Source organism: Triplophysa dalaica, chromosome 13 (genome assembly GCF_015846415.1).
Source record: "Triplophysa dalaica isolate WHDGS20190420 chromosome 13, ASM1584641v1, whole genome shotgun sequence".
Classification (NCBI taxonomy): Eukaryota; Metazoa; Chordata; class Actinopteri; order Cypriniformes; family Nemacheilidae; genus Triplophysa; species Triplophysa dalaica.
The window spans coordinates 8,530,493-8,543,072 of record NC_079554.1 but is presented as its reverse complement, the minus strand read 5'-3'; the positions used below and the strand labels follow the sequence as shown (position 1 = coordinate 8,543,072).

The 12,580-nt window shown below is 37.8% G+C and overlaps 1 protein-coding gene across 2 annotated transcripts in view; it reads right to left on the bottom strand.

Moving 5' to 3' along the window:
• Positions 1–12,580, bottom strand: part of trappc8 (trafficking protein particle complex subunit 8) — a 46,697-nt gene that overhangs the window by 11,991 nt on the left and 22,126 nt on the right. For both annotated transcript variants that reach the window (XM_056764247.1, XM_056764248.1), the window contains 8 exons: positions 11,712–11,906; positions 10,396–10,562; positions 10,227–10,301; positions 9,918–10,011; positions 8,579–8,736; positions 7,245–7,678; positions 6,149–6,317; positions 4,364–4,460 (listed from right to left, as the gene is read on the bottom strand). In XM_056764247.1, the coding sequence (XP_056620225.1) occupies positions 4,364–4,460; positions 6,149–6,317; positions 7,245–7,678; positions 8,579–8,736; positions 9,918–10,011; positions 10,227–10,301; positions 10,396–10,562; positions 11,712–11,906 (1,389 nt within the window). The remainder of the gene's footprint in view (positions 1–4,363; positions 4,461–6,148; positions 6,318–7,244; positions 7,679–8,578; positions 8,737–9,917; positions 10,012–10,226; positions 10,302–10,395; positions 10,563–11,711; positions 11,907–12,580) is intronic.

Below are 12,580 nucleotides of genomic sequence, written 5' to 3'. Positions count from 1 at the left end.
GAAAAAATGTAAAGGACGAAGAAGAGGCTTCTTTCACACATTTTCTGAAAAGCTCTCATTGTGGTACTAGTGAGGCCAGTTTTCACTTTGACTTGTTAAAGAAGATGAAACACTTTCTTAAGGAGTCTGAGGGAGGCTTCATCTAAAGAACACAGATCTCCATTCACACAATTTTGTATGTCAAATAACTTCTTCAAGCTCCGTCAGAAAGTGAATTTATAATTCTGGGTATTATGAAAGTAGACCATGTAAGAATTGACGTTAAGATATTTTTGCTCCATGTTATAAGAATCTGTATTTTATGCTTTTACGTTTTTGTTTGTTTTGATTAGAAGCCTTACAAATCTAATCAAAGTGGACAATTTTTTTAAATATTGAAGTGTTTATTATGAATTATTTATCCCTGCGTGTAATCGTTTTTAATCCGCAGGCCCTTAAAATCTTTAGACAAAATTCCCCTCCAAATGACATCTCATCTACTCATCAGTTATGTCTCAGTCTGAGGGCAGGACCAATGAGTGCCCAAGTCCCCAATTTCAAGCAATTCCAGAGATCTAGCTCCACCCTACATATTTCCATAAACTGTTACACTTAGAAATAAGTCACAATTCAGAAGAAAACACAACTTCAACTTCCATTTTATCCGGACTTTAGGTATAAATTAAATAAATGTTCACATATAATGTGAAATATAATAAAACATATTCATCCACTACATCTCTCTTGTTAGAGAAGTATTCAAAATCGTCCATTCAATTTCATGCAATTTTTGAATGAACTTTCCCTTTAAAGGAATGGTTTACCCTGAACTGTAAATTCTCTGATAATTCCTTTTTTCAGTTGAAGACAAATGAATAACTTTATATAATCTTATCGTGTAATCTACAATGGGACACAAATTAAAGTAGTCAATGCCCGAAAATCACATACATTCATCCATATTTGAGATCAGATTTTTTTTATTTACATTTACATTTTTTCCCCCACAAATATATCGTTTTGCTTCACAAGACAAAGTGAATACTGGAATAACATGGATTACTTGAATGATGGATGGTGGTGTTTTTTGGACCTACAGCATTAACTTGGATTTAAAGGCGTTGTGTGTAATATTTTGGAAGATCTCTTGACAGAAACGCAATATAATATATGTAACTGTGTTTTCAGACTCAGACGTGTATAAACACCTTATATGATGAAGTGTTATGTTCTTACAACCATAGATTGAGCTATGTCTATCTACATACATCGCGGGTCCTCTCGCATGGAAATCGGCATGTTGTTCTGCAGTAGCCCTAAATGAACAAACTAATCTACATAGCTCGTTTCACAAATACGTCATCTCCTTCGTCAAAGAAGCAGAAACGTTACGAAATCTTTGTCCTGTGTCAGCCACCGTTGTGCTACGAAAAGGATTGAGTTGTTGGTTGCTATTCACAAACTCACCGCTAGATGTCGCTAAAATCTCCAAATTGCTTCTTAATTTTTTTACGTTTAACGAAAAGTAAAAGCATATTCATATGGAATGATATAAGGGTGATTAAAATATGAGGGAACCAATTTTTTGCATGAACTATTCCTTAAAACATGCTAATGTATCCGAAGATGTTAGACAGGTTAACGCCAAGGTTAACAGGAGCCAATGAAATGAAGAGAAACATTTGTAATATTTTTTTCCCTGAACAAAATTGAAAGCATCCAAAGACTAATGCTGCAATCTTCTTCACAAGACCTCATTTGTTTGTAGCTTCAGGGCCTTTCTTCCACCATTTCTTCTCACCTCAGGTTAAAATCAATCGAACGCTCAGACCAATAAATTAAAGTCACTGTCAAAACGTAAAACAAAACCAGCCAGCGGGCTTCTCAAAATTTTAACAAGCAAACACTGATGTACCGACACAGACTGTTTTCATTAGTTCCTATACATACATTTTCCATATCATTGCATTTGCTCACTCCATCTAAAACCTGACTTGAAGCTATTGAATAAATGCATGCATGTGACTTAATTCTCACTTCAGCAAGGCACTAAATTTATGTGCTTGTGCCTACGCGTTTAAGACACTCGGCACAATCTCAAAGTGACCTAATTTCATATCGGAAGCTCTGGGCAGCCTCATCATTCTGTGCGGGCATGAGCACAAGTTTCACTTTCACAACATCAGTGTAACTGTGCAGATGACTCAACATAAATTCAATGTGACCCAATTTCAATAAGGCACTTAGGGCCTGGCAACCGAGATGTGTTATATCTGGGTGGATTTCCTCCTGTGCCCCCAGCCGCAGGTACATTTCATCCTTTCAAACTGTCATTAGTACAGGTCAGTAGTTAGCTGGAGCAACTTGAATTTATAGATTAGTGTAAGCAGATCTTTCTTTTCCACGACACTGAGGGATCTGTGTGTTGTTTCAAAAGAACAGAAAACATTCAAAATTAAATCAATGGGTGTTAAGGTACGGTTGAAGGACCGCTCTATAATTTGGCTCCACAAGACACCGATCATAAGTTTTCCTATATTAAACTTCTATCTTAACATAATGATCACATTATGATAATAGTGTTAATATAACGACAACTGCTGGATATACTTTTAACTGTATAATAACTATAAAGATAAAGCTGAAACACATTGAAAAGGCCCCCAATTACAAGACTGCATGATTTGGTGAATATTATACATTACAAAATATAAATGTAAGTTGAGCTTTTTTTATGGGTTTCCTTCTGTTGTCTATACTTTCGTCAAACATGTCAATAAGCCAAATCTTGTTTACTTCTTTGAATAAACAAAACATACCAAACTTGACTATACATGCCATTTTGTCTCTACAGCAAGTCGATGACTAGGCCAACCTACTCACACACTTTACTGTTGACATTAACCATGTTCGAGCCAATAAGAGGTATATTTGCAATTCCCTATTTCACTTCATTTTTTTTTTATTTGCCTGCTCCCATCTCCCAGGCGTTTAAACATCTCCAACTCATCATTCATCTACCCTACACATACACACATCACATATGCAAATAAATGGATGTGTGTATGGCCGCGGTCCTCTTTGACTTGTCGTTCCATTGGTTTACATTCATATGCATGCGAACGCGCCAGACCGTAAACGCAAGCCCGTTCAAAGATATTTTGCTGCACAGCAAAGTTCATGTTTGGTGAACTCTGAATTGCGAATCCACGTCACGTGAAAGTGTGAGACCGATTAAAGTTGAAAACATCACACCGTGACCTCTAGGTACTGACATGAAAAAGATTTTTCACAATTTCGCAGCACCGCCTGTACAAATTTTGCATTCTTAAAGTCTAGTCTGACCGTGGAATTACACCGAAGAGTACTACAGTATCAAACATCAGACATGAAAACTTGCAAAAAACATTAAGAGTCGGAACAAAAGATGAATTCCATCTAAAAGCGAATGCTCACCCAGAACTGCCTGAAACGCCTCGTGTAACCACACCCCCACAAATCTACGTCAGTTCGTGGTATAATTTGACTAGAGGTGCTCCGATTGATCGGTCGCAGTTCATAATTGGCCGATAATCACTTAAGGAAGTATGATCGGCGGTCTCTAAAAGGCCGATCCAGAAAAGCCGATCAGATGGCGCAAAATTGGAGAGACATTTATTTTACGTGCTATGAAATTGGCTTCACCGGTCTGGCAATCATAGCAAACCTTGCTTTTCAGAGCGATCGGCTCTTTAAAAAATCCACGCGTTTCAGAGAGGTGGGACAAAGAGGAGATACAAACATTTCAGGAATGTGGAAGTACAGCATTTTTGAACCTTAAATCGTGTATACACATTGCATAACATCTAAAACAAACAATAATATTTGTCTAAGACGTGTCATATGACCCGTTTAAGACATGTAACCCTTGTAGTAAATAAAGAAATAAAATTATGGACAACAAATCATAAAAAAATATATTTATGTACTTAAAGACTAAGGGCGATAGAGGGTTTGAAGTAGTAGCACCCAAACAATGGAATGCACTACCAGTTGCCATTTTTAAATCTAGATTGAAGACTCATTTATTCTCTTCAGTCAATGGCTTTGCTTGAAAACATTGGGGCCGTATAGTTGATAATTTGTATTTTTTTAAAGCTACTATCCATTTTTTTTACTATTATGTTTTTATTCTTAAATAATAAATAATGCTTATACTTTGTACAGCACTTTGGTACAATGATTGTTGCTTTTAAGTGTGCTTTATAAATAAACGCAACCTTGAATTTAAAAGTTAATAATTTGTAATTCCAAGAGGATAAAAAACACCAAATGCTTCAGTTATAAAAAAATAAATAACTTTGGATGAAACTGTCATCAAAGTGACTAAACATGTGATTCATACCTTTATCTCCAGCAGGGTTGATGCACTTGTGAAGCTTCCACTGCCGACTGCTACTGGACACCTGAACTATATGGAACTCACGAACACCCGCTTCACTCTGAGATAGAGATTGAGAGAGATAGAGTGATATAGACATTTAGAATCAACACACATAATTTCTGGCAGAAATCTGACAACAGTGTAAAAACTGATTGAAAATGATCTTGAGCTTCAGCTCATATACAGAAATGATCATCTGTATATAAGTAATGCAGTGGAGGTTCAGAGATGTGAGATTAAAGTGATCTCTGCAGACAAATCAAATCAGATGCATCACTGCAGCTACACTCTCTGAACTGTGCGTGTGTTATATCAAAAGACTAATGATATACAGTCCAAAAATTATTCAGAGACCTTCAGCAGTTCTCACATTATCACAGTTTATTAGCTGTAGGTTACAAAATGGTAATAAAATATGACAAGAACTCCGTGTCAAACAAATTAATCTTGATAATGTCAGATAACTTTGATAGAAAGATATGTGATGTTAAATTTAAGTAAACAATTAAATAATATCAATTTAGGGCAACTAATAACCAATAATTTCTTCATTTTGTTCAGTCTGTGGTGTGAAAACGTCGCATTAACAATTAAAGAAAAAAGACACTGAAGCAAATCTTAGTCAGGTAAAAGGTTTTTTCAATTTTGCTGTATGAGGAAACTTTGGGTATAATACTTCACAGTTTACTTTATTTTCCCATCCTCACTTAAGTGAACTACAGTGTCCTGCACCCACTAGTGGGACCACCACCCACAAATCACATGTGTTCAGATTTCACTACTGATGTGACGTACTGTAGACACAGGCTCTTGTTATAATATTACCACCCCGTAATCTACAAAATTCCACCCCTGGCGCTGCCATCATTGTTGTTGCAAGCGACAACGGTGTACGTGACATTATGGCTAAAATTCGTGGACAACATGCAATGTAGTCGTTGCACAGAGTCCTCACCTCGGAAGAGACAGGAGTGCATTTATTTTATTTTATTTTCATTTAAACGTCTCAGATTTTTCAGCCTAAAGACGCATCAACTTGTCACAGCATACTAGTTATGCGCTCACGTTGTGTGTGTAAAGTTTGTTCAAACATAGGTTTTCCACATTGGTCATAGCCGGGGCTGGGTGCCCCCCAGATCTTCCTAGGGCCTCTCCAAAATAGTGACAAATAAAACTAATTTTAAAAAATCTTATTTGTATTATCTATTACATAATGATCTGTCAATTTAATCACGGAAAAATGTGTAAACTTATGCATGCATTGGACTTTGATTATATTGCTAGAAGAAATGTTTCCCAGTCAAGCAAAACACATGATTGTATAAAATATAGTTCAGCCAGCCTAGCACCAGGCATGATAGGTTTGCCTAAAGACCAAATTTAACTTTGTGCAACTGATGTAAAAGTTGTATATTTTTGTCAGTTTGTCAGTAGGTTTATTTTGCAGTCAGTTTATTGCATCTTCCATGCAAACAGTGCAGGACATTGCATCACTACAAAATCTTTTCCTCAGTCACACAGCACCAGTCACAAAACAGAAGTGATTGAACTTCACATTTTTACATTTTGGCAGTTTAACGTAAAAAACAAGACATGTTTTTCACGAAACGGAGTACTGGTGAAAACTTAAGACATCTTTGATTCTTCTTACAGTATCCAAGAATCCTCAAATATTTTCAATACTGAACATTTGAACCCCAAAAAATGAGATGTCTGCATGATCTCCGTGAATCTGAAAGCTCTCACCGTGTTGATGTTCTCCACGTCTACAAAGACCAACATGCTGCTGTTTTTCTCCTCTGTCCCTCTCTGCTCTCTTTCTCCATCCTGCAGCGTGTTGCTGCGGCTGGCCGTGGCTCTGACGCTCAAAGAGCGGCTAGCGCAGATGAAAGCCGTATGACGGAGTACCCGGTGACTAAGTTTCACAGAGAGAACAGAGATAAGTCATATTAAGTCACAAAGTCATGTTTACACTCATGGTGTTACTAGCTCTATTTAAATGGCGAACAGCACATGACGTGGTTTCTACATGAAAGCACAAACACTTATCTATGATCAGCCACTTAAAGGGATATTTAAGCCAAAAACTCAAATTTGCCGTTTATTTATGATTCGCTTCACGAAACGTCAACATGTTGACAGGAGCCACATTTTGGAATGATGTGCTGTAGGAACTCTAAAATAGGTGGACCCCATAGACTCCCATAATAAGAAGCAGAGAGGGCTGCGGATTTATCAAACAATGGTTCTTCTCAAGACAAAATGTCACCTACATCTCGGATGGCCTGAGGGTGAGTAAATAAATGGCAAATTGGAGTTTTTGGCTGAACTATCGCTTTAACAATCTAAAAAAAGGTGTTCTACCTGTTTCATACTATGTTTAAAATGAGGTTACTCTAAAGTATTTATTAAGTACATTAGTTATGTCCTTGTGGTACTACCTCTTATGATCATGTGCTTAATAAACAGAACACTGGAATTCAATCTTGTGAAAGGGGTGAAATATTAATAGCAAGTGTTTCTGGAGTGAGTGTTAAATGGATTTTAAACAATCTTAGCTTTGTTAAGCTTTTAATAGAAGCTTAAAAGTGAGTACTTTACATAAGCACAGTCTATTATAGTTGCAAATTATTTTCTAAAGTCTAATTCACACTGATGATGGATTTTGAATAAGTCTGTTGGCTTTACACACAGATCAGTGTGAATCCTCCTTACCATGACAGACAAAACCTGTCCAAGAAATTAAAAACTCAAATTTATGAGTCCAAGTGCACTTCTTTCCAAGATAACAAATTGAGAGAATTATGACATACCAAATATTAAGCATACTGTTACTAAATACCTGAGTTTGGCAGTCTTCTCTGTGCTCTCATAATAAAACAGGAAGTTGATCTCATGGACGCCCTCCCGGTCAGGCCCCCTGAGCCACAGTGGAATCTGTAACGCCTCTCCCGGTCCTAACACGCCTCTTGATAAGGGAATCTCTGTCACAGCCGGCCTGTCACCGCCGGTGACTCCGAACGCTGCTGGCGACACAAGGGCCACTGCTGCCACTGAGGGGGGCGTGTCCAAAGTTTTGTAGGCGGAGCAGTGCTCTGCTGCCGTGGGGGTCACTGGGGTGAGGTCAGAGGTCGCGCTCCCGAATGTAAAGAACTCTGGGTGAGTTGACGCCACCCGCAGGCCGGTGAGCGGGACTGCGCTAACATTGACAAATTCTACCCACGCTTTTCGAATCTCACCGCACAGTAAACCAGTCGGAAAGTTAATGAAAAACACCTGTGTAAACCGGGAAAAGAAAATAAGAAATAAATTGAGAGAGTGGTATTTGGTCCACCTTTAGATTATTTAAGCATACATCATCCAGCCCTGGTTAGCATTATTTCCAGCTTTATGGAATGTCAATAAACACAATCTGTATTTTCATTTATTATGGGTTTTTAATGCTTGATGGCGATAACCGTACTAATAAAAACAAGGGGCCGATATAACAAATGTAATTACAGTAAATGATATATAGAGTAGACAATTGGTGATAAAATTATATTATTAAATAGTTCTATTTACATTTATTGTCCATTAAATATTATAAAACGTAAGAAAATGAACATTTTCAGATGCATTATTTTTAATAGATTATCACCCAGTTTCGATTCTACAGTTGATGCAAAACATTTAGATAATAACCTGTTTACTCATTTAGCATGTTTTTCTGATTTATTGTATAACCATAGCTGAACTACATCATGTTTAAACTGTGGTAACTATAATGAAACTATGGTAAATTTGTGGTTCCTGTGCTTTTTAATGCAAATACTATAGTTAAACTATGCTTACTATAGTACAAATTTTCTAGTTTTTTTATAGTACAAATTTTGTTAATTTTCTTTAAGGCTTTTATTTAGATATCAACAGATCGAACACGCGTGTACTTTTCTGAAAATTTGCACAAAGGAATTGATAACAGGAATTCAATTTTAATCTTTTAATCTCAAGTATCCAACTCCTATTTCTTTTTGTTTCCAATCCGATTTCTAGCCTCTCGATTCCGATTCCAAATTGGAATTGATTTTCTTTTCCCAACCACATATATTAGTCCATCACTTCAGTTCATAACTGACAATATGCAAAAATGTATTTCGAGTGCTTAAAATCAAGGTTTGATTTATTCAAACGCACCTCCAGTAAAGGCATAGGGGGCGTGATGATGGGATCTAGGCGGCGGTCTGGTCCATAGCTCACTGAGGTCTTTTCTTCTTTGGTCATGTTGAGCCTGGGCCCCTGAATCTCCAGATTCTGTTGTCCACGCACACACATCAGTTCACTGGGTGGTGAGTCTGTGTCACAAATCAATCAACTCAGCATTTATCTTATACAACAATAGAACACCTGCAAACTCGAAAGACGTGAAAAAGGTGACACCCATTCCGGGGAGGGGGGGGGGTTTGGTTTAGGTGGTAGATATAAGGGTGTTGTATTGTCATTTTCTTCAGGCTTTTGGCCTGCACAAGTTTTTTAAGTGCAAAACATGACACCAATGGAGCCGCAGCTAATCACATGACAAAAATTTTGAGCAACAGGAGAAATATGGATTAGGTTCCAATTTGAGATTTTCATTAATCTAAATACGTTGCCCTCGTCTCATGATCCCAATGCTCCAAGCCATAATTAAACATCTAAAATGATCTTCATTTGATTAAGTTTTCTAAGAGGTGCACCTTTCCTAATACAAACTGGATGCCTGTCCATCAGAACCAAAGCGTTTGCGCGTCTGGGGTTTTTGTTTCGGTTTTAAAACATGCAGGATTGAACAAAACAAAGTGCGGGACTAATGTTAAGAGAGTTATTACCAGATATAAAGTGCAGGACCTGATTGATGCGAGTTATAAGAACTTTCATAAAAAAGAAAGGTCAAAAAGCAGATACAAGCAATACAAAAGTAGTCCCAGCGGCTCCTGATCACATATTAACGTATTATGAAGCGAATTGATCGGTCTCTAAAATAATTATTAAATATCATCTGTAAACTACAGTTTCAGCGACTGAAACTTCGGACGTATATCAATCGCACCCAAGTGCCTAACTCACTTTGAAAAGGAGACTAGCAACTGTCTCTCATAACATAGCTGTTCCCATCACACTGGTGACTTGAATAATAAATATCAACGCTGTTTTCTCTTTGACAGACACTTCGCAGTCGTTCCATTCAGCACGGGCGCTAACATGACGTTTAGAACGCAATTCTGGTTGGCCCAAGGATCAAAAAAGACGACGTGGTTAGCTTCTATCTTGATTCTGGTTGGCCAAACGAATCCAGGTGCTGGACTGAAGACACTCGAGAGTAGATGCCTAAGACCCCCACCCACAGAAAAAACTCTTCAGATTTCCACGATTAACATAAATGAAATATTTTTGATTCAATACGTCAAATTTCGCCGTAAAGCGACTAGTTTGCAGGTATAAGAACAAATTGTTGGCTACGGTGTTCAAAGCTTCAGTGTTCAAAGCTGAGTCGCACCTTCACTGCTGCCCACATCTGTAGTGTCCAGGTTGTAAACCACCCCGAGAACATGCAGCTCTCCGGTCTTTCGAGGTAACAACCTCAAGCGGGCCTGAAAAGTTAAGAAAGGCACGAAAAGAAATCAGAAACAAATTCTAATTATTTTTATATACTACAATTAATTTTAATGTTGTGTTTAGTCAAAATATTTTACAAATGCATTTTTTTCCTATTTGACAAACAAAAATTATTAATGACACTATATTATATGATCCCGATCAGAAGATCAAACCACGCTTCTGTTTCAAAGATGATAGAAAAACTCACCACTTTGGTCTCCTCTGGGCTCACTGTGAACTCTGGAATGACTTGCGTGTCCATGATGTCATTGAGGGCTGCGTTCTAGCACAGATTCAAATGCAGAGAAGTTAACCAACACAGATGAAAAACTCAAACCCCAAAGGCCAAACGGACCACGGATGATGAAGGGTCTTACTTCTTTTGAAGACGCAGCCTCTTTTTCATTGGTGATGGTTTCTCCGATCGTGCCTACCTGAGGGCCAGAGAAGTCTTTCAGAGTAAACTTCCACAGCAGAGAAAGAGCCGACAGCACCAAAGGAACCTTCAAGGGGTTACGGAACACCAGCTCCACAATGATGGGTTCTGTCATGAACAAATAAAAGGTGGAGAGTCAAGGAATAGTCACCTGACCAACAGTACTGTTTATTCATATTTTAAAGTGTAGTAGCTCTTCTTAAATATATTGTAAATCTTTTTTTTAATTATGGTATGCAAGACGGTCACAAATTTTGTATATTTTTTCAGTTGAACACGACATGAGATATCTTGATAAATTTAGTAAAGCAAACAATTCTGAGGCACCTTTGACAACCATTCTAATAATTTCTACTATGGTAGTCAATAATGCCCTTGAACATATAATTTGGGTGTGTTTAACAGAACAAAGACATTTAAACAGGTTTGGAACAACTTGAGGGTGAGTAAATGATGACAGAATTTTAATTTTGGGTTAACTATCCCTTTAAACTGGCCGTGCACACTTTCCCACAACGGGCAACTCTTAGGCCTGAATTTAACCTGAATTTTCCAGAAAGCTGGACCGCATACTGTATATCCAACAACCAACTAGCAAAAAGTAGTCAGTGATGCCACTTGCAATTAGGTTAAGCGTTTCATCAGATGTGGAGTTATGATTAAATATGTATAAATGAGGAGGAGTATAGAAACTCAGCCGAAGGGGGGTCTTGTATGTTTTTCCCGTTCTCCTGTCTTATCCCATATCGCTGTGGGCTGTTGGGAGGTGAACGTTATAGCCATTAAAATGAAATTAAAATTCATTTTTCTGATCAATAAAAGTCTCACGTGCACCAATAAATATTCCACCGAGGAGAAGACAGTCGAGCAAGTAGGTATTAAATGAACTAAATTGCACATGCGCACGCACACACACACACGCACTCAAAACCAGATAAGGGCGGCTGAGTTTCATTAGATCTCTCTTTGGGAGAACTATTTTACCATTTTTCACTAAATAAAGAGTAAAGCAAACGGTGAATAATTCATTCGGGTCCAATTAAAAAATACACAAAACCCGAAAGCACAGTTCAGCAAGACATCAAACACAATAATGAAGCCCTTTAAACCTCAACAGAAAGCATAAGGTTATGTCAATGGGGCCGTCGAGGGAATAGATGCCTCAAAATCTGGAAAACGGGAAGGTGGAAATATAGGAATTTTAATAAAAAATTGGAAAAAGTAGGTGTGGGTGGTTGAAGGACACGAAAGCAGTACCCTCAACAACAGCCAGGGGATATCTGAGGTTGTCCGTCTGGCTGTTCAGGCAGCACTGGGATGGTTGGAAGGCGACAGGCACCGTCCCTCTGTTCGCCGCGGGGACAACCTGTTCCTCCAACTCCCTCCACAGCTGTGAGAGGTCACGGTCATACTCCTGGTCCAAAGTGACGTGTGTGGCGGCCTGCTTCTCACCTGAAACGCATAAAACCATAGAAAATATTCCACTGAGTGCAAGAAAGTAAAGAATTTAGGTAAGATTTTAATAAAAAAAATATTTATGTTATAGCTGCAATCCGTAACTTTTTGAGCAAAAATACACTGGTTGGGCAGGTACAAAGCTTTGAAAAGAAAATTAAAATGTAATTTTTAATAGTGCATTTTGGCCTTTAATATTCATTTTAAATTGATCAGCTTTAAGGAAATTTTGGAGAAAAAAAAACTTGACAAAAGTTTGAAGACAGTCAAATGGAATTATGGGTGAGTAAATTTCGGTCTGTTGTAGTAGATGAAAGGTTTTAACAGAATCTGAAGAGGTGAAAAAGCTGACGTATATACAATTTGAATCCCTGTTGGGTGGTCTGGGGGCATCCTCTCATATTAGAAAATGTTTTTTTACATTCAATTTATGCATTCTGTTGCACTTTGACAAGAAAAAATACAATATTTGCTCCAACTAACAAAAACTTTGACTCTCACCAGCCACAATTTGCTGGTCAAAATGGTTTTGCCTGCACAACTTTCTAAGTGCACCAAATGACATCTACAGTAGCAGCAGCTAATCACATGACGTATGACCAAAGTGAAGCTCATACGCAAATATTAAACACCAAATTGCTATTTCGCAACTTTCAAACACAACTTCAGAA